Source organism: Dermacentor albipictus, chromosome 4 (assembly GCF_038994185.2).
Source record: "Dermacentor albipictus isolate Rhodes 1998 colony chromosome 4, USDA_Dalb.pri_finalv2, whole genome shotgun sequence".
Taxonomy (NCBI): Eukaryota; Metazoa; Arthropoda; class Arachnida; order Ixodida; family Ixodidae; genus Dermacentor; species Dermacentor albipictus.
This window is the reverse complement of record NC_091824.1, coordinates 138,075,738-138,098,474: the sequence shown is the minus strand read 5'-3', so window position 1 is coordinate 138,098,474 and position 22,737 is coordinate 138,075,738. Positions and strand designations below refer to the sequence as shown.

At 42.2% G+C, this 22,737-nt stretch overlaps 2 protein-coding genes across 7 annotated transcripts in view; one reads left to right on the top strand and one right to left on the bottom strand.

The window, feature by feature from the left end:
• The window catches only part of LOC135895812 (glycoprotein antigen BM86-like), a 236,882-nt gene extending 225,876 nt beyond the window's left edge, over positions 1-11,006 (top strand). For all 6 annotated transcript variants that reach the window (XM_070537626.1, XM_065423996.1, XM_065424004.2 and 3 more), the window contains 4 exons: positions 907-1,035; positions 3,000-3,137; positions 7,372-7,500; positions 8,114-11,006. In XM_070537626.1, the coding sequence (XP_070393727.1) occupies positions 907-1,035; positions 3,000-3,137; positions 7,372-7,500; positions 8,114-8,202 (485 nt within the window). In that variant the 3' untranslated portion in view covers positions 8,203-11,006. The remainder of the gene's footprint in view (positions 1-906; positions 1,036-2,999; positions 3,138-7,371; positions 7,501-8,113) is intronic.
• Positions 11,007-13,480: 2,474 nt separating this feature from the next.
• Positions 13,481-22,737, bottom strand: part of LOC135895791 (glycoprotein antigen BM86-like) — a 75,883-nt gene continuing 66,626 nt past the window's right edge. The window contains exons 19-25 of the mRNA XM_065423955.2: positions 21,583-21,753; positions 19,346-19,450; positions 17,995-18,067; positions 17,529-17,584; positions 16,036-16,123; positions 14,894-14,975; positions 13,481-13,693 (exon numbers count right to left, since the gene is read on the bottom strand). Coding sequence (XP_065280027.1) covers positions 14,939-14,975; positions 16,036-16,123; positions 17,529-17,584; positions 17,995-18,067; positions 19,346-19,450; positions 21,583-21,753 — 530 coding nt within the window. The 3' untranslated portion in view covers positions 13,481-13,693; positions 14,894-14,938. The remainder of the gene's footprint in view (positions 13,694-14,893; positions 14,976-16,035; positions 16,124-17,528; positions 17,585-17,994; positions 18,068-19,345; positions 19,451-21,582; positions 21,754-22,737) is intronic.

Genomic DNA, 22,737 nt, shown 5'->3' with positions numbered 1-22,737 from the left:
TTTGGCATTCATCACAGTAATTGCACAATCACAGGCACGGGACCACGACAAAAAGATTAACCCCCATGTGTTGTACCTGATCCAGAAGACGGATGGAGCTCTCAGCTTCCAACAACATGACCCATGACCCACTTCTCCCTTTTCTGTGCGATCAGCTGCGTCACATGGGGTGTTTGTCTTCATGTCGAGACTCCCAACCTCTGAGGCGAAGTTAGCGCATGGAGCGCCACATTTGATGATGAGTATCTGGATCGCGCGAAGTATAGAAATACCAAAGAGAACGAAGTTGTCGTTGAATGGGACTCGCTTCAAGTACATATGCAACAAAACTGTATAACATTATAACGAAATTAACATATTAACCAACAAATCCATGATAAGTATACGCTTACGGCTCTTCTTGCATTCAAAAATTTATGCAGGCCGACGCGCATAAACCACTTATGCCGACAACGTTTGCGTAGCTAACATATAATTAAAAAAAAAGTACACATTACTGATCAAGAGAGAGAGAGAGAGAGAGAGAAAACAAGGACAGGAAAGGCATGGAGATCAACTGATCAAAATTTTAAAGTTATCTATATAGAAGAAATTCCGGGTGGGACGAACTTTAGAGCTTTTCTCCTACTGCGATATTTTTCGCCCGCCGTGGTGGTGTAAGCTTTGGCATTGCGCCAAAGGTGCGGGATCAATTCCCGGCCGCGGCGGCCGCATTTCGATGGGGTCGAAATGCAAGAACTCCCGTGTACCGTGCATTGAGTATACTTTAAGGGAACCCCAAGTGGCCGAAATTAATTCATAGTCCACCACGGCGGCGCGCCTCACAATCTTATCGTGGCGTTGGCACGTAAAACATCAGAATTTAATTTTATTTCTTTTAACTGTGGCTTTTCTTTCTTGCCGCAGCTGGAGTATCGTGCACCCAGGACAAAGAGTTGGAATGTGCCAGTAAGGGACAAATATGCGTCAGCGAAAACGAAGAACCTAAGTGCCAGTGCCCGCCGGGCATGGTTACAGGGCAAGGCGGTTGCTCTGGTGAGTGAAAAGGTTCTGTTCCTGCTATGGCATCTCAGCGTGCTCGTTGTCGGAAAAGTAAAATTACGAGAACGCTGTATTAGCTGGTTACGAAAAGCCGCTGCGCATTATAGCGTCTAGTTTTCATTTTTTTGCAAGTGTTGGGATCCCATGCTCCTTTAAAAATTTAGGTTGCATAAAACAAGCACATATGTATTACAGGAAACGAAAAGCCACAGTTTCGCCCGAAAGGCGAAGCATCGATTGCGATAGCAAATTAGTAGGAAGCTGGAAGTATTATTAGTAGTTTTTCCGGCCGTATGAGCTTGTAAATATTCGCTTACTAACTAAATTAACAAGCATGGTGTCACGTACGCACAGGCAAACATGAACACATCTCACTTTACAACCGCGGAAGCTCGCTGTCAAAACGCTGGAGTGACGAAGTGCGGCAGCAGCAGCGAGCGAATTGACCTTCGTGCTGCCTCTCGCTTCAACGCGAAGAGGTGAAAACGCAGCGCACAAGAAGCCATTTGTACTTGTCGTACACTGTCCCCATCGCAGATGGCTTTCAAGATAGCGCATCCGCGGCTGCGCCACACACAGCCGAGCCGCCGGAGTAGAACCCCTCCCCGTCAGTGACGGCTTCACTGACGATGTCAGGCGAGATGCATGTGACCGCGATATCTATTTTCGATGCAGAGCTATGAATTCGTAAACTTCGTATTTCTATTTTTTTTCATGCCTTCCCATTTTTGAACATCTTTTTAACAAAATTCAAGCACCGAATAAAAATTCCGCTTCCAATAGTCACTAGAATTTAGCTTTCTCTCTCAAATGCATCAAATTTCATTAAAATCGGTCCAGGGGTTATTTCAGAAAATTGTTTTTGCGTTTTACATGTATTTGAATAGGCCGCGTCGGAGTTGGGCCAGAGCTAAAGCTTCCTCTTGAGCATTCCCCCTATCACGCTTATACCGAAGCACAGACGGAGCTTGCAGGGACCAAAAAGAGTTGGTAAATTTGTTATTTGTTATTTTTTTTCTATCACCATGCACATACAAACGAGTTCACTAACAGGGCTGGAATCTAATTATCACAGAAAAGATGCACATGGCGTGTCTATGCGGCTTACTGTTGCTTACGCGTCTCGGCTTAGCTAAAGTGCTTACATGCGGTATATCGTGCAAACGTGACAAGCGGCTTGATCAGGTTGAACAATTCAAATGAAAAAAAAAAGAATATCTGTACGAAAAATTGCCTAACTGTGAGGGAGTTTTGCCTTGTGTCCATGATTAGCGAATTAATTTTTGAAAGTCTGAGATGGAAAGTTAGGATGCAGTTTTGATTTCAAGGTTCGATAAGAACTGGTTCTTTGGTTAAGAATCAATGTCATTCTTCAGCCCGTACAACATGCAACTCCAAAGAGAGGCGAGAATGCGAGGACAAGCAGCGGGAATGCGTCTACAAAGACCAAAAAGCAGAGTGCAAGTGCCCTCAAGGCACGGTTGACGACGGTCATGGATGTTCACGTGAATTACAACTAAAGAAGCCTCAAATACCCGTTGCACACTGTGTTTCTCATAAAAGGACCTTGCTGCAGCAAGAGAACCTGTTCCCACTGAGATGGTAGTTCAGTGCTCATGATATTATAGGGTGGTTGCAGAACGGAAATAGCGCGATTCTGTAGATTTCAGTACACAATAATGGTTAATCATACCTCAAAGATCTGCAACATAAAGCAGACGTTGTGGCATCCTACTTCTTGGCTGCTAGTTAGAAATAATACGCTTCAAGGATACGTGAGTCTAAGCTTACCTTTAAGTCTTTAAATACATTTCGAATCTTTTTTCAGTGTATTTGACTTTACACACACCTAGTCAGTTACCATAGCTTTCAGTAAGGCGGATTTTGAGTCATGTTATTCACAAGTAACGGTTAAGAGAGTCTGCATGATTGATATAGTGCCGTTCATTTTCTCCCAGCTGCTGTAGTTCCTGAATCGTGCAATGAGGAAGAAATTAATAAATGCAGAAGCAGTGGGCAGCGTTGTGTCATGGAAAACCAAAAGGCTGTCTGTAAAGAAGCGTCAAATACACCAGCAACAGAGGGGGTGGATCCAGGTGCGTATTCTAAACCATACATCGTCACAACTATGGCAAAACTTATTGGTTTACATTTTTCAGCTAACACAGCGTTTCTAGCGACTGGTGCAACCAGATGGTTGTTAACGTAACCGGACTACAAATGTTGTGATTTAGTTTGGGTTGTTCCACTCATGGGGCTCGCTATGTGGAAGATTGTCTCCCTGTCACTGAATTACCCCATATCTAAATAAGAAGGCAAGTCAAATTCGTAAGTGGCCTCATCATCCAAGTTCTTCCTGGATTCGCATAAGTACAATAGATGTATACGACAAATAGCATAGTCTTAGTGCATACTGAGAGCCAAGTTATCACTCTTGTTCCAAACGTTAACGAACTGTCTTGATTCGAACCATCAAAAGTACGTCAAATGCGTTAGAATCGCTCTGGTTTACTTGCGCAGACATTTATTATTACACAAAGTAGACTAAAAACATGCCACAAGTTCATCATTTGAGCAAATCGTCTTGAGGCACTTGCTTGTAGTAACCACAGCAAGGCGAATCTTGAGACTCCAGCTTAAATGCTAGAAGGCTGGTTTGACAAGAATACCAACAATCAACAACAACGCTTGGGCGTTAGTTTCCTTGTTACGATTCAAGCCTCCAACGCATGATCGACTATTGAAACGAAGGAACGTGAGAAAAAAACCGTAGGAGGGTGGTGTGTATGAATCTTGTTTAACGAAATGGGGGTTTAGGTAGCTATACATGCGACCCCTAAAGATATGTCGGTGACCCGCTTTGGTCTCTGTGGAAGTACGAAATAAAACAACAAATGGTACCTGATTTACCTGATCCGCAACAGATATGGGCCATCAAACGCACAACTCCTCTACGAAACCCAATTTCGTTTGCTTATGTTTTGCTTCCTTCCTTCCCGAGTTGTTCTGCGTCTGCTTATTCGGCTTGTCGTCGATGGCAAGTGAGCTGATCCGGGGATGGCCTAACAAAAACTGGGCTGATCCGATGTAAATTAAATAAACTGATCTGGTCAGCGGTATGTGAAAGAGTGAGAGAAGTAATGTGAAGAGGGTAGGGGGGGGGGTGCGTCAGAAGTTTGCCTACTGAAAACGCAATTGAACGGTCAACGACCCTAACGTTGCCTTTGAGAATCGTTATTCATGCTTTCTCACGGATTTTTGTTCCAGCTGCTGACCGATGTCTTTTCAACATGCCACATCAGAAAACCCATGCTGGCTTTAGCGTTTATTCCCATCAACACATAAATATTGAGGCGAGAGGCAGGAATAAAAGCGAGAAAACGCTTGACAAAGTTCTCACACCTCCACTTCAATGTATTAACATTGAGCTATCCTCACTTTAGAGTATCTTGTGAGCTGAGTTTGGTTTTTGTCCTTCGAATTCAATTATTATGTACGAGAAAACGGGGTAATTTGTATGTTGTATATGCGTTTAAACACACGATTAAACTCTTATCAATGCCCACCGATGAGTATATTCCACTTAATACGATAAGCGAGTTACCAAGAAGACTTTGATTATATTTAAAAACACTCGTTTTGAAATAAAAGGATCGTTCCTACGGAGACAAGCCATGAGTGGTGGTGACCACGAGGTGACGTGCGATGCATGGTAATTTGTCGCTAGTTAAGAAAATTACGTTATTGAACATTTAAGCTAGTAGTTTCAGCGGACTCATCGTAAATGGGAAATTGAAGCGAGTTTTTCGTGCAAGCCATATAAACTTTTGGGGCCTAGAAAAATGCGATTAGCCGCTGAATTATGGCACGACAATATTTGGCTATCGGAGCGCGCGAAACCGAAACTGGGAGGCTGCAGCGAGCACAATGCCACGCCCCTCAAGGCCACGTTCTGCTTACGTCAGCCAGCAGCGGGCAGCTAGCGTGCTTCGGCTCCAGGCTCCTCCCTGTCGCAGCGCGCTGGCTGCCCACTACAATAATTTATTTAGTATTATTCATACAGGGGGGGGGGGGGGTGGCATATCATTTCTCAGTCTGCGGCAGATGAACACCGAAATCTCATTAAATTTCTTGTTGCCAGGCTAAAATATTTCCAAAATGATGTTTCTAATCAGATCAGCGCATGCAATTTTTAACATTTCTTCCAAGTTTATCATATCCACATGTTTACTTCGACACAATATTGGTTCACTGATTCCAGTGCATCCTTTTCTTTAGTTGAATATGTTAATTCAGTTATTATCAGTGCAATAAGTATAAATAAAAGCACTGTGACATGCACTAGATAGTTATTGAGATGCATACTTCTTCATGTTTCCTCCGTGACCTCTTTTCAACGGCTAACAAATGTTTAACGTTAACGCCCAGTGCAAAAAGCACCTGCATGATGTGCAACTTAATCGGATGCTATCGTTGAATCTATCTGTTGTGTATGTTTTCGCGGAGCCTTGTGCAATCATACTGCGTGCGCGACACGAATTGTGTAGTAGTTTCTGGAAGACACGTGGGCACCAGGAATTATCCTGGACCGTTCGATGGGTCATATATGATAGCGAAGGCGCTTGACCCGCAAATCAAATTTTCAACGATCGCCGACTGCATTCGCCGCGATCGTTGTGCTTATTGTGCTTGCTATTAGGGGCGCCACGTTCGCCCAATAAAGAGTTACCTTCGTCATTCACAGTTTTGCTACTGTGTTCTTGGCCGTCACTACAACGTTACCATATAGCAGAGCCAGAGGCCAAGCTCATTTCTTAACAATGAATGTGAAAAATCAATAAATGAGTAGCCGCCAACATGACTGGAGCAATGACCTCCGGAAGCATTCGTAAATAATAAGAGCGTCGGGTAGGGACGCTTTACAGAGAGAGAGAGAGAGAGAGAGAGAGAGAGAGAATGATCCATAGAAAGGCAGGGAGATTAACCAAAGGTAGTTCCGGTTTGCTACCCCGCACGGGGGGAACGGTTAAGGGGAATAAAAAGAGATAGAAAGTGGAAAGGAGGTTAAAGAGAATGAGAGACGAGCACAAACAAACCGCGTACACTATGGAGCAGTAGGCGGCGGCGTTCTTAGTCTATCATGAAGCCCCGTAGACCGCAGGAATATTAGTAGCGCTAGTAAGGCATTCAGCACCTACGTTCTTTGGGAGCATTGAACTGAAGCTTTTGGTTCTGATAGTGGACGATTGTTCAATTGGTCCAGCACTCTGCACATCACTTCTCTCTGGGCACTGTATCGCGGAGAGACACAGATAATGTGTGCGAGCGTCTCATCGCTGTTGCATGTGTCGCACTGTTGGCCATTCCATTAATGAAAGCATATGAGTATGTAAATGAAACGCCTAGCCACAGACGATACAGCATGCTTTGTTCACGTGTTAACCGAGGCGGTAGGTGCATCCGTATATCCGGAGACAACAAACGCAAACGACACATGGTGAAGACTTTGGAATCTTACAGGGGCCAAGTGCATTCATAAGACGTCAATCGCAGCCCAGCCGCAGCGTCTGTTCGCGAAAGCGAAACCAAGGCAACTTGACCATTTTCATGTCGAGTTGACTCCCGTTGATGGTACAATGTCGTGGAAGTCATTAAAAGATTATGTCGCGTCCCTTATCATGGCTGAGATGATATATCTGTCGAATTTCTGAGGCGAATTGTTCATTGGGTGCGTTAGCGTTGGGTTTTGTATGCATGCACTCAAGGGCTGCGTTATAATCACTAAAGACTGCCCATTGTTGCGGTGATTCCTGATTACTGAAATCAAGGGCAGCACGGAGTGCCGCAAGCTCTGCACCCGTCGAGGTGGTAATACATGAAGTATTCAACCTGATTTCTTTACAGTTTGCCGGGATGACGACTGCAGCAGCAGAGCTGTTGAGTTTTCCTGACCCATCTGAGTAGACATGTTGCCGTGATCTGTGCACGTTGTAAATGTGTTGCAAAATTGCTTGCTTCAGAGCTTGCTACGGCACTCCTTCTTTCTTTCTGATGCCTGGAATTGTCAATTGCACTTGCGGCCGGTGCAGTCACCACAATAGTTCTGATAATCGGGCAGCAGGCGTGCATTGTGAGGGCAAGTAGGACTCATGTCTTACAATACTTTTGGCAAATGTAGAGTGTGGCTTTAGAAAAAAATTGAAACATACGTATTTGTTCTCCAGAACGTTAAGGGGTTACAGATATAAATTAGGAAAAATAATTTTAAGTAATTTTAGTAATAATATGCGCCAACAAACTTAACAAAGCCCATTGCACATGAACTTGCAGCTCCGTCTCAATGCAACGAAGAAATGCGAAAGAAGTGCACCAAGAAAGGGGCGGAATGCGTCACGGTGGACGGAACGGCAATCTGCAGATGTCCTGAGGGAAAAGTTGAAACGTCGCAGGGATGTTCAGGTTTGTTCAAGAATCATTCAGTATGCCTACATTCACCATGCCACGCCATCTAGTTTCAGTTAAATGTCTGTACACGGCACATCCTCTCTGCAGCAGCGAATTATGTATTTAGCTAAGGCACCTTTAATCTTCTCGTCATGGCGCGGTTTCCTTGAAAAACAGATGAAATAGAAGCGGTAATTGAGGCTGTTCGATGTAGTGTTTTTCTTTATTGTTAAAAAAATAGGTATTATATGCATGACTGGTAATACGAGAAATATGGCGGGCAATACCTCAAGAATTCAAAAGACACAGTAGACAACGCAAACCAAAGTTTACAGGAAGATAGAGGCTTCAAGGGATTAACAGTGGTCGAACAAGTACTATCGCTGGAGTCAACGTTTCGAGAAGGCGTCTTGTCAGTGCAAGTAGGACAATTCACTAGTCGCAACATTGGCTCCAACGGCATTCCCTGTTCGACCACATTAGACAGCGCAGTGTCTTATAGTGTCGGTTCTTGTAGATTTTCCGCTACTAGAGCGAGCTACTTCATTTATTCGACTAGCCCTAGTATGGTGCCGTTGTTCTTGATTACACATTACACCACTGTGTATTTGTATTTTGCTCTTTGCAGATCCTGGACCATCCAGTGCTGTCTCAGTCTCCTCTACGACGCTTTGGTTACTGGCCGCCATGACTGCAGCTGCAGCTGCCGCTGCATAGTTGTAAGGATGATTACCAGTTCAAGTGCCGAGAAGTGTTAGAAATACACAGAGGAAGCTGACAACAAATACCAAAGTGCATATTCGAAAGTTTTAAATTACACACAGTGTGTTTATAGCGCCCCCATGGTTCAGTTGATAATTACAGTGAAGCTCAGGTGCAGTTTCTCTTTCCTTGTTTAACAATATGAAAAACACAAGCATAAATTTGTGTTTTTGCTTCTACCACTCTACCTGAAATGTAATTGGTTCTTAAAAGAAAAAGTGATGTGACGGATGGATGAAATTCTTCCTGTTGACCTTCAAGTGTTTCAAAAAGGTGTAAACTTAGAAATACAAAAAAAAAACTACAAGAAGACTGTACAAAAACTTTACATATGAACTGTAGCACCACGCGTACAAGTTCTTAGCAAGTTGGCATCCCGAATCTCAAAAGGCACCTATCATTCGACTTGATTTTCATTACTTGTCGTATTCGACTACATAACCTAATGTCATGGGCATCAATTGAGTTGCTTACGTCAGTGGCACAATATTGAGTGGCAAGATGTTAAAACAAGTTAAACAAACAGAGGTAAAGGACATATGTGGGAGCAACATAAATATGATACAGTCTAACCCAGCTGTGACGAACAGGCTTATGCTCTAAAAATACTTTGATATGTTATTTGACAAATAACAAAATCGAAATACTTCGATTTTGTTATTTGTAATGGGGGGGGGGGGCGAGAAATAGCAAGGACGAAGTTAATTTGTTGGAAACAATGTGCGCGTAGCAGGCAGTAGCTTTTGTCTTTGCCTTCAACACTTTCGAAATATGTCAGCGAGAACTGCGTTCTCAATGCGCGAGATTCTGCAGAACCTGCCGCAGTCCATTTCGCTAAATGTCGGCTTCCAATACACTTTTCACAGCTTCTGGCACACTGCCGCGCATTCGTACACATGTGCTTGAGATTAAAAGAACGACAAAAACCATAACTCTATTCAATGCTTCGTTCGTAACGTGGAAGGGGCTTTACGATGGCCCCCAATTTGATGCAGGGAATGCGGTGTATGGAGCTCTTTATGAGCAATTTATTTTACATACGTATCTGTCAGTGAATTTCACGCGTTCGATATAGAAATCACTTCATCCAGGTTCGCCCATACAGGTTTGTTATTTCCTGGTATTGGATAGGTGTTGACAAATATAGGTACTTTTCACTGCGACTGTAACTTTAGTGAGACCTGACTAATGTTAGGGACATAGGAAATTTGTCACATCACGTATTTATTAGGAGGAACGACTGCAGGCTACGACCATTGTATAATTCAGATCATTGGTGGCATCGGAAAAAATATTCAGTGAATGGACAGATACTACAAGCAGTGTTAAGTGCTATATTTCTATATCGGAGAGAAACAATCACTGCGAAAATGTGGACGTGATGTTACGTCAAATTACATCTTTGCGCACGCTTGTGTTTACAGTAAGCCACTTATGCTATGTTCTGCGCACGATCGGAAGGAGTGCATTTTGGCAGCTTTTGTGACTGTGCGCTCAATCACTTGTCGATAGATTCAGATTTGCGATGTCTTTCATGCAGTCATTACGCCATATATTGTGACATAGAGTATTGGACAATGTGACATCTATTTAGATTATTCATGTCTGTATCTTTTAGAAGTGACGCACCATTTTTTTGTTCGCTAGTGCCAACAGTAGTGTTGCTTGTTATGCATTAAGCGGAAACATATAGGAGGGAAAGAAGCCCTTAGCAGACATTACTATCTCTAGACTCTGATGCGACTTATCTTTCCTATTCGAAAACACGCAAGAGTACTGATAAGTGCAGTGACCTGTGAATGTCCCACAAGCCGAACCTGTCCTCACAGGGAACAGAATCCGTTAATCACGCCCTTCGAGGAACTTGTGCCAAACAACTAACCACACGAAGACTGTCGCAGTTTTACGATTTCTGTAGAACAGACGCTTTCTGTGTCTGTGCAGATAAAAAACCCAAATTCTTCTGCTAGCTGCTTTTCTTTCACATTTGTAGCGCTTTTGTTTGCTTCGTGCGTAGGGATCCGTGTGCAGTGAGAACAGCACACGAATTTCCCATCACGTGTGGCTTTGTCACTCATTTGGTGACCTTTGTAGAAAACCAATTTTGCCATTGAGCATATTGTAAATAATATTGCGTTAATATGTTAGCAATGCTATTATAATGAGTTACGTGTCAACCAAACGTGTCCGTACCCAAATTATCTATGCGTTTTAGAGGCGAAAGATGAATGTTCTTCTGTCACAATGATGCAAAGTGCAACTTTGAGGAACCGGCCCAGACAGTTTCCACGTCTTATTCGCGATAAGTGTTCAGCTCCTTCGTTGTATAGAAGTGAATGCGTGCAAAATAAACTAGATAACTGCAAAGAATCTGTATTGTTATGCAAGATGAAAGCGTCATGTGGCTTTTGATAAGCTTAATGAAATATGGCAGCTAAGCACTGACCCAACTACTTGAAAGTCACGTTGCTGCCATATTTGATGATGGCGACAATCGTGTAGTATCATTAACGATTTCTGCATTCTTTTTGCTTTTCTTGGAAATAAGCTTCTGATGGCGGGCGCACGACAAAGCAACGAGAAGCCTGCGCGTGAGTTGTGGATCAACCATGGTCGCTGCGATTATTCGGGATTATATCTCTATTGAATATGCATGGGAAAATATGCTGTTGCAACACACCTGCTTTATTTTCCCGTGTCATTACGCAAAGATCACGTGTTCAATAAAACTACCAGTGAATAAATTTTTCCATAATGTCGCAATGTCTTTAATATGAAAAATTGTGATGAATACACTGCGACGGTTCTGAAATGTCTAGCGCCGTTCAGAGCAGATCCAAGAACTCTTTGTCGAAATGGCTCAAGTAAGGTAAGTCACGGCTACGTATTTTGCGTTTTGAAGGGTACCCTAACGTGACAAAAACAATAAAAAGAGGGCTGCAATTTATTTGGCACATTTCACAAGGATTCATCTTGTAGCAAAATTTCGCAAGTTATGTTTTTACACGTCCGAAGTAAAAAAAGAACGGTGTGAAAATTGGCAACAATTACATCTGCTATCTATGCAAGGAGCTAGCTTCAGAACTAAAGCTTTATTTGTGTGCAACTCAAGTGCTTTGATGGGATTTCATTCATTTAGGTACAACTCACAGGGAATTTCGCTATATAAAGAAGTTTATGATGTGGCTTACGCAATTTCTCCACCATGCACTGATGAAGGAGGACGAAATTACTCCTAAAAAGGAAGCATTCAGAAGGAGAGCGATTCCATCGATGAACGCGTTGAGTTCTGGACAAAACGTAGCACAGTATTTCTGCTTGTCCACCGAAAAATTACCATGACAGAAGTCAATTCAGCATGCAAAGGACATTTCTAGTATATTATTTTTAATAGCCCCTTCCATCTCTTATCTGCATATAGTAATGATGAGCGAAAAGGGCAGAAAAAGAGAGAGCGAGAGAGAGAAAGAAATAGAGAAGCCATTTATTGGCAGGCATAGATCTTTGCCGGCCTGCTTATGACCGCTGACATACTACTCTGCATAGGGAGAAGAAAGGTGATTAAAAGATTCCAGAGGGCAGTGGAAAAAACAAAATACAAATAAATATAGTATGAGCGAGTAAACCAGAAAGCGATATTTACAGGTCCTTGAAAAGACTCAATGATAAGCTGTATTAAAGTGGGAAGTTGGGCGAGTTGGTATGCATTCATATTAGTAACAGCACGAAGAAAACGGCGACGGGTTGTCTTGTGTTCTTTCAATCCGCCAACGTTTTGTTCGCGCTGTCACCACAATGAATGGACAGAAGCAAAGGCCTGGGGAGCCTTGCCTCACAGTCAGCCCAGAAAGTAATTCAAGCGCCTCTTTAGTACCTGAAGGAAACAGAGTTGAGTGCCCGACTGTGGACGTGCTTCACCTAGCTTAGTGCATGGGAAAGTGCGATATAGACTCATGTATTCTAACGCTCATTACTTCACTCCCCCATCCTCCTCCCAATGTGTAGTGCAGAAAACTGAACTCAGTTTGGTGAACCTCCCTGCCTTTCCTTCCTCCCTTCTGTCTGTCTGTCTCCCTCTCTCTCGACAGGTTGAACAATGGGTGGATTGAGGATTTTCTATGTCACTAAGTTTTCAGAGAAGGCCATTTTATGAAAGGTATCCAAAGAAGAAATCCAAATCTCGCCATTGTTTTGATGGGCAAGGCCTGCGGCCTATATGATGCTACGTAACCTTACTGCAGCGCGACACATATATTCCATCTGGCACTCAAAACAAACTAACTTGTCGTGGTGCGCGGGGCTTTCAAGTAACATGGAAACAGTGCTACACCCTATGCGATACAGACAACTTTTCGTGGATGCTGCTTTCAATCGAAGCCTGTGGTATAATGTGTCTGAATGAGGAGGGAGTAGTTGCGGAATTTTCGATCTTACTCCGGAGTCAACCAATCGCAGAATATTGGTGAAACGGCAGACTTCGGAGGCGATTCCTTCCTTCATACGCCCATTTTTTGCCATATACAAATCGTCGGTACACTTAAAAAATATTATTTTGAAATTTCTCTATTGAAGTCTGTTTCGGTCAGCTTCATCCATTCTTCGGCTTCCCGAGATACCGGAGTGGCCAGGTATCCACTGGAAGGTGATGCAACGAAAACACAGGGAGCTGCCTTGAATTGTAAGATTACTTGTGGAGGTGAGATAAAAGGTAGCATAAAGGTAATAAAACGGCAAAGTTGTCTTGTCCATGTGTGTACATTCATAATAATGCAACGAACCATATGATCACTTCGTGTCTGCGTGATTTATTAATCCGAGCACCTTTGCTTTTGTCATTTTTGTCAGGTGCTGACACAAACTAATAGCTCGTTTACGTGAGCTTCATGCGATGATCGTGGGGCCATTCCTTTAAATTTTGTCTTACTTCCTTAAAAAATGCATTTACCAGTTATTTCCAACATATGTTTCTGTTTTGTGGCCTTAGCTTGAATAGAAACACTTTATTGTATGTATTTGCGGATAGTTCCATTAGAGAAATTTATCACTTGATCGGCTCCCCTCGCACGAAAAATGGCACCATTATGAACTGATTGTTTTGGACCAACTATATATTATGAAGTTTTTTTCGGGCTCCAAGGCCCTTTCCTTCCATCTTGCTGCCACTATTATGCAGTAAATAACGGTCCTTGCCCACATTAGGTGCGAACTTCTTGTGTAGGTGGAGTCATACATGTAAACTGCTAACATACGCGATGTTTAATTATGCGCTTATCCTTTTTGATGCTATTCAAGTAAAATCATGACGTCTATCGCCAATAGCAGTGGACCAAGTGTTCCTTCAACGAGAGGGTAAGCTTCAGAAGGTTGCGCAACTCTGCAGCATTCAGAATCAGTCCAAACTTCACCTATAACAGTGCCGCAGCTGAGCTGGAGAAATTTTCTTCACCTGCATAGAGTAAATAAAGCGATATAAAATTGAATGAGTTTAGTAATCAGTGATTAACACAAAAACACAAAGCACTAACACACGCAAAGTAATATTGTAGACCTATTGCTGACGACGGCGCATCTTGTGGTCGTAAAGTGCATGAGCCTAACTGCAATATTTTGACGTTTTTTGGGTTTCTTAAAACAAGTGTTTATGCACATTATTTGCCCAATCTTTTTTCGGAGCTACTATGACGCACCTTCCAGTAGCGCGGAAGTTTCCAACATCACAAAATTTTCTCTTTAGAGCTATATGTTTGTGATACTTCTATAGTCCTTAGATTATAAATTGTGCAACTGTCGTGCACAAGAAATCTACGTCCTTTTTGCCCAATCCAGAGTCCCAGCAAGCACTGCAAGCAAGTACAAACTAGAACTCAGAAAACGTGCCGAGAGGCATTGTTGTGTGCGATGATGTGCTGCAATTATTCTAAAATGCGAAATGTTGACCAGCTACACTTGGTTATCGGAGAAGGGTGCTTTTTCTAATTAATCATATTTTATGGTTCTCCCTGCTGCATGTCGTAGCAAGACACAACACACATTTAATTACAAGTCGTCATATTTCGAACCTTTGGCATACAGCTTCCAATGCGAGAAACATTGCTTCCTTAGTTCAGAAACAGCAAGAAGAAAGTACCCAGTTACTGTCCTATAATTAAATGCAGCTCATACAGTATGAGTACTAGTCAAAACGCCTTCATTGAAAAGTCTTCAGTTCTTTACATTGGGACACAATATCATGCAGAACGCCCTTATGATGAACTACAGCAAATGGGTTCGTAAACCAGAAGAAAGCGACTACATCACGGAACCAGAAAAGATACGTTCCTGTTATTCGCGCCTTTTCTCTTTCTACGCTGTAGTGACTTTCATTGTAGAGTAACTACAGACAACATCAACTTAGAAACTAAATTGAGACGCTGGTATGAATTCTCGCGAAACCTGCCCCTACGTTGTATGGGAGTGCTCATCCTCGCCACGTCTTCGCTCTGCTTGCACTACAAATTAAGCCAAATATTGCACATAGGCTGATAAATTCACATAATTTCAAATAATACGAAAAACGATCGATGACTTTTTTATACATCCTAGAGGCAACTTGACAATGACAAATAATTGTGGAACAAAGTGTGTATTGATGGGCGAGTCTACTTACGTGACAATGTTCTTTGCCTCAGCTGGTTTTCATATGAACTTGAAGCTAAAGATCTGCACTGATCACAGTCTTATTTTTCAACCTGTAAATAAAATACATACGAAAGCTGTCACGACATTATGAACATTTAGAATGTTAGCTATCTCTCTTCCGTTATTTTTCTCAATGGGACCACGTTCAAAACATTTCGTTTGTCTTGTTTCACTAACAGTGTATATTGTACGTAGTTTTGTCGGGCAGATAGACATAGCCTCATTGTTTTAGGAGAGAAACTGTACATTCGAGCAACATATGCAAACAAAATTATTATTTTTACTATATTTTTTTGCTTTAGCGGCAATAGGGTTCAATCCAAACAGATCATTAAAACTTTTGCTGAGAAAGAAACGCTTAGTGGAATACGGCAGCTTGTGAGTACCATCATTCGTTGAATTCTAAGCGACGCCAATTTTTTCAAACCGTATGCATATCTGTAGAACAAAGTGAGGATGGGGACACGAAAACCGCGTCGCTGATAATGATTCCCAAGCTCCAACTTGGGCAGACAAGTCAGCTGTGAAGTAGCTTATTTCTTTTGTAGCTGTAGGGCGAAATGGTAACATGAGTTTACCGCTAAGATTTCTGAAGTTCCCACCAAAATGTGTTACTATTTTTATTATTTCTTTGTCTCGCTTACCATCTTTTCAAATAATTTTGGAAACGGGTTTGAGGATGTGCTCAGACAGTAATAACCAAACAGTAATAAAGACAGAAATATAGAGCTCGGACAATAATAACCAGCTAGATGTGTGCAAAACGTCAAAACTATGCCCACCGATGATCGTGCCTCATATGTAACACCAGCCAAGTTGGCTCAGTGGCTATAACAATCTGTTGCTGAGCACGAGGTCGAGACTTCGGTTCCAGACCGCGATGGCTGTATTTTAATTCGGGCAGAATGCAAACCAGATGATTGAAATAAATACGGAGCCACCAACTAGGACGTCTCTTATAACCCATTGTGAAGTATCGGTGTGTTAACACCCACGATTCAATTTGTCTTTGTTTTATACGTAGCTGCGCTGCTATATTACTTTAGCCACAGTATAATGAAAATGACAATCACATTGATTGAACGTTGAATTGAGGGGCGATTGTCTTACCTTCTAATTACTGCGCCGGAAATGCCGAGGCAAATTATAATGAACACTCCAAGAATAACGCCGACAATAGTAATATTTCTCTGTGCAGCTGTAAGAAAATGTAGAAAATGTATTTTTCAGGTAGGATCAAAAGCCAACGTTCTACAAGTTTGCATCGCGCACGCACATTCACACGCACACGCACACACACACGCACTCGCATGCATACACAAGTGCACGTTAGACTAAGTTGCAGCCCTTTCCGAGAGCTGAAAGAAAGTGGAAGGTGTGTTTCGGCCCAAGCGTCGAAGCTTAATTGGCTGTGATACAGACAACATGGATTTGTTTCTACATTTCTCAAGCTTTAGGTAGGCTCGTCATAACAGAAAAGATGTGGAATCTTGAAACAAAATTCACAAGGTTCTTATTACGAGATGTCATTGCGTCGTTAGCTTTTTTTTTTTGCAAAGTTCGCTACGCAAGGATATGACATGAAATTCCCAGTTTCGCATGTGACCTACCCCAATAGCTTTCTCCCAATACTTCCAGAGTTTTACAGCAAACCAGTAGCTATGTCATTGCAATGTTTCCTCAAGATAAACAACAAAGAAAAATGTCCTAAGCAACCAATTTTGGTAATTACCGATCTCCATGAATCCTTATATGTTCAGTAAATTTTGAGAGAAAATACAGCATTTTAACAACCGTGCAACCTTCATATGGGGCCTCCGGATATATCCAATTCTGTCTGCTTCCACAGGTTCCGCACCTCTGTTCCCCATACCCCAGTGTGGCAGACGGATGTCTCATTCCACGAATTAAACTATGTTAAAGGGCTAAAAACCAGGCCCCATTGCAAATTTGGCTCTACATTGTAAGTCACAGGGTACCATCTGTGGAGCCTTTTACCGCAAGAATGTTTTTTATTGGTTTATCATAAGACATAGTAGAAATAAATGTCGCATTATTATGCTGTGAGGAAGCGAGCTTCCCTGACAACAGAGACGCTCTCTCCCGTTGCCTCGAATAGCGACATTCTTTCCCTGTCTTCTCCCCTATCATAGCTGAGCAACCATGTCGTAATTACGTCATGAGCCTAGCCACATTTTCTTTTATTGTCCTCAGCAATCTTTTTTTGCAGCACGGAGCACCTCCCCCTCCCCCCCCCCCCCATCCCTGGCGGCCATATTGTGCGTTACGCATTTTGTGATTTATTGATGGCACGTGCCATAATGGATGATGTTGCAGGCATGACCTCTTACGTAGAGGCATTTGTTCCGGCCACCTTGACCTTCTTGCTGGCAAAGTGCTGCGAAATTGACATTTTTTTTACACCAGCATAAAAATGTCAGTGCCCATTGCAAAAGAAAAAAGGGCACCACAGTCGATACAATAAAATAAAATTACCTACTGAAAGACAGGGGCTATTCCTACCTATCCCTACCCTTTAACGGCCACTTCATTAAGTTAAAGTCATTAAAATCATTCTTGCAGTTCCCATAAAATTGACATACCGCTGTACTTTTCGAAATTAGCTTCACAACTTGGCCCTGTGTAGCTCGGCTGACACCTGTAAAAGAGTAATGATAGAAAGCCAAATTACAGAAACAACCTGCTCCTGAGCATAATCCAATAATCCCAAAGGTTATGTACACTTCGACAAAATATATCTGTGCCATAGATTCTGCTGTAATAAAGTAATCATGTTTACGTAATCAAAAACAAGCATCAGGTTTTGTTCACATTAGTAGAGGTATGTTTGTGTTATCACCGTAATAAGTATAATAATGTTTAAAGTCATGGATAACAACTTTACCGCAGTTCTGCAATATTTTTGTCATTTACACAATGACGCTTCAGTTCATTTTGGACGTTCCAACTGCATCTTGGAAGCAAGCTGTTTTTCGTTTAGCTGTATCAGTAAGGGTACCCTAAGGAACACTATAAGAACCCGAACCTGTAATACACGAAGAAACGTACCGACAGTAGTAGGAGGCCTTCTCACTTCTTTCACAGACGCCGCGATTCTTGCAAGGATTCTTGTCACATATTGCTGAAGAAATGTAATCAAGAATGACAGTTATCCATTTGGCAAGTCCACGTAGTTCAGCGTAGAGGAACACGTTTATATGCGTTGGGCTTGGGCTCCCGAAGCTACCAGTTCTTGCCTTCGAAACGATACTTCAAATATACAACGACTGCGGAAAGCGAGCAATGAAAGCTGAAGAACAGCTCTTTAAAAAGAAATTGTCCCAGACGCGACAAACGTCTCGTGCTACTATAGTGATGACTATTTCAAGTGCTATACTTCGCTAAACAAAGATGACAATATGTTGCAGTTATGTTCATCACAGTATGTAATAAGAAAGCGCTTAAACTTATACACCCTTTTTCCTCATTATTTCGGAAAGCACCGGCTGAGGAGTATATACTCACAAAAGATGTGTCGAAAAAGACCATGGAAAAATTTCGGACGAGAGAGAGTAGCAGTAGCACTGGCAACACGAAATAAAACGCACATTTCATAAGAAAATATCAAAAAGGAGTGAGCTGGAATGAAACTAAAGATTAGTCATGTATGTAAAATATGAGATGATAAAGCCCTTTTCCTATAGTCTAGAACACTGATCGCGTAAAATATTTCCGTGAAGGATGAGTGGAACTCCAAGTACTGCTCTGGAATGGAAAGCCAAATTTCGTGTGAATATATCAATCCTGCTTTACGGTACCGAAGTATTTAGTAGCGGCCTCTTGTGTATAGCTTACACAATGCAGATCGTTTAAAGCACCTGCGTATGTTCCATTTAAGAACAGATTCATGATATCCTTCCAATTGCCACACCTCGATTGTCAATGCTACATGCAACTAAAACACGTTTACAAGGCTGTGAATGAGAACATTTCCCAGGATTGTGAATACCACGCATCCTTTTCGTTACGTATAGTGTTCTCGGAGTCATACTACTTCTGAAAAGTCGCGGTCGCATCCATACTTTGTTCTTTACCGTGCAGAATCATGTGCTTAGGACAAGTGCCGTGGCTAAGCAATCTAAGCAAACGAGTACTTCACTCAATGATTGACGCGCGAATATCAGAATGCGCGGTTATTGTTATTACATTTTCTTGCGCCACCTAGCAAAGAGCAAGAGGCGCGAAGATGCATGACAAGCTCTGGCCACGCAGTGGTGTTTGCGACACGTCGCAGTTGGCCGTGCACCTTCGCCCCTGTTGTTTTCGCCAGGTTGGGCAAGAGCCCTTTTGATTCCTATAAATGTGGTTCAGCATTTCCGCATTTAGTAGATGGGCCTCGAATGGGACATAAAGTACTTACGAACGCAGACGCCTTCGGTGGATTCCACGTAATTTATGTGGCAGACGCACTTGCCTTCCAAACACTGTCGTTCTGGCTCCGTGCAGTACTCTTCGCATTTTCGCTCTGAAAAGAAAACACACCGCACGTTTATTTGTTTCGGTGGATCGTAAAGGAATAATAGTGAAGGACCGTAAGGGATGCCGAAAAAAAATGCCATTGATACTTATTTATCTAGCTCCCATAAACTCGCTTTGTGTTGTTGCTAGAGGTGTTATTGCTCAGGCCTTATTAATAGGTTATTAAATTACAGCGTTAGTATTCCAGTTCCTTCGACACCTAGTGAGAAAACGTTATCTGTGTCTTTAGAACTAATAAGACCATAATTCTGACTGCTTTATGTGTTTAACTTAATTCGGGGGGTTTATGTGGTAAAACCACGATATGATTATGAGGCACTGCGTATAATGGGGGACTCCGTATTAATTTCGACCCGCCGGGTTTATTAGCGTCACCAATTGCTTGGTACATGGGCATTTTGACATTTCACCCTCATCAAAATGCGGCCTCCGCGGTCGGGATTTGATCCCGCGACCTTGTACTCAGTGGCACAACGCCAAAGCCACTAAGCAACCACGGCGGGTGTGTTTTGTGTGTGTTCGATTACCAACCGAATATATATAGAGCAAGAATAATTGACGGAACTAATGGGTTCATTCATTGTTACTATCAAGAAAATGAAGACAACAGATAATGAAATAATAGGGGAAAGTAACCAGATTGCGTCGAAAAGGTGGTGTAACCAGGCTGCGTCGAAAAGGTGGTGGTCCCGGGTTCGAGTCCTGGATCAGGACGAATTTTCTTTAACTGCGAGGCTTTTCTTTCGAGGAACCCGTATGTGTTTTCTTCGTAGCAATTGCTATGATTGAGTGGATGTCGCGTTTTTCCTTTAATAATCACTTCTCTCCACCTTGCGGGTTTCCGCAGAACTTTCACGTCTAGCTGAATAATGAAATGGAGAAATAATGAAGAAAAGCCGAATGAAAAGCGAAAGAAAAAGAACTCGCCGAACCCAGAACCTTGACATGACATGTAGGATTGTCTGCCAATGAAACTTCGACAGTCCCCCCCCCCCCCCTCGTCAACATCCTTAAGTATTTGTGTATGCGTGTAGCAAACCTAGCCCTAGGAATGAGTAATCAGCTCCACTCATGGCCCAGGAGGTGGACGTTGAACCTATTGTCATTCTTAGGCGCGGCTTTATTGTCTATAGGCCTTTTTGTTGTTACCAGTATGTATTGAGAGCAGTAATGGTACACTGACGAGAAAAAAAAGTATTGCAGCTTTATTAGTGAATTACCTAAACATCTGAAACCACAACAAAGTAATTCTTTGAGAAGCAGCTTGGTAGGGCAAAACAGAAACAAAAATGAAAGAACGGTGGTCCCAACGCGACCTTTACTTTTTATTTTATTATTATCATTACTATTATTAATCCCTCTATTCAATGACATGTAAGTGCAGGTAGGACAGCGCCAGCTATAACTGTTCTCTTAATTCATAAATGGGCTGGGAAAAAGTACCAGACAAAAAACGTAGAAAAATACTCTAGTGACAGAAGTCCTAATGTTCACACACGCCAAGAAAACAACTGTTTCTGAGCAATTCGCAAGCTTTAGAGGGTTCATGTTAACATACACTCGGGGACCCTCGTTGGTGGAAAACACAGCGCACATTTATTGCTCCCGCACCAGCCAGCCATGATGTCATGGCATTTGACAAGGATTACTCGAGCCTAGATCATTTTTTATCCGTAAAAATTGACTGCACTGTATTCTAAAAGAGATAATTTAAAGAGCTATTATTGGGCCACAACAGCAGAAATACAAAGAAACCTATATCCGTAGCGTCATAATGCACTCATGCACTCATTACTCATTGCTGGCGCTAGAGGTTCAACGGAAAGTTAACTAAAGAAAGCTGTCATCTTTATTTTATCTTCTAGTTATTAACCTATTACAGCAGAATTACCGAGTATAGAGTTTCGAAAGAATGCGTTATCAGTCAAAACTAGTTTAATGTTTTCCTATATTGGCCCTTTAAGTAATAATAAGTACATGTCTGTAGTCTCTTGCACACGTCGCTGTAGGAGCTTGATATAAGTCAATGGAAAAGCCTATGCACTCTGTAACTTTTCATTTAATTATCTAACAGCAAATGTTTGAAAACTTAGCTGTGACTTTCTTGGTTCATCGTACCTGCACAAAGGTCGACCTTGAGAGCTCCCTGCCCGTATGACGCCATTGTTCTGTACGCTTTTGTGCACTTCAGCGCGTACGAACTCTCGTTCTTAACACATTCGTACTGCTTCCCAAACTTCGGCGCTACATCCTTCAAGTAGGTGTCGCACAGGTTCTCCTCTGTTACCGCTGTGAACAAAATAAATAGAAAATTTTCATTAGCTTTCGCTGCTCTCAATTTCATTAGTGGCTGAAAAAGAAGCCCGTAATAATTCGCCCTGTCATAAATCAGTGATTTCTCGGTGGTGGTGTGAGAACGTGCGTTTTGTTTGTGACGTATTTCTATAATCTTGTGTAAGGTGGTGGTGGTGGTGGTGGTGCAGATGTCTTTAAGATTGAAATAGTGGCCTCAGGGCCTAGGTTAATATCAATTTCGTATATCAGGGAATCCAAGCCGGCGCCCGTGATATAAGAAAGGTGTTGAACTAAAATGTAGGCCGTGAACGCACATTCTGAGACCATCCGAGTCTGTAGGTGAGACCAACACTCAAGGAAGACCGCTTGCGTTGGATGTCATTTGCGGTATCCTCGAAACACCAGGGGCATGCAAGGAGGCAGTGTGCACGGTCCATTAGAGGATGCACGACTGCCCTCGTTTGCAAAGTTCTCGTGCCGGCAACAGAAAGTGAAGGCTTCTGAAAGCGTTAGGCATGCCTATTCTTTACCAACATCATTGGAATTAAAATCCGGCCATCATGCAGTGCTTTTTATCACAGCCTGTGTCTTTTCCCTTTCTTTCTATAATAATTTCGTTGCTATATAGAAGCGACTGACGTACTGGATATACATCGCCTACGTCATTTTTTTCTGGTGAACTAAAAGAAAAATAGACCATGTCAAATAGACTACTTTAAGTTACGAATGACCATTCACTGTACTTGTTACAGAAAAAAAAATTAAAATTCGACTCCAACGAACTTACGCACATTTCTATGCCAATAAGCAGATCTACTGCCACACAAAGTTACGATTTACCAAAAGATATCCTTCTGGAATAAATAAATAAATAAATAAATAAATAAATAAATAAATAAATAAATAAATAAATTGCAAGAACCCAACGCAGAAACACCGCAGCTGTGAGTCAATAGCTTCGCTACGCAGCTGCCGGTG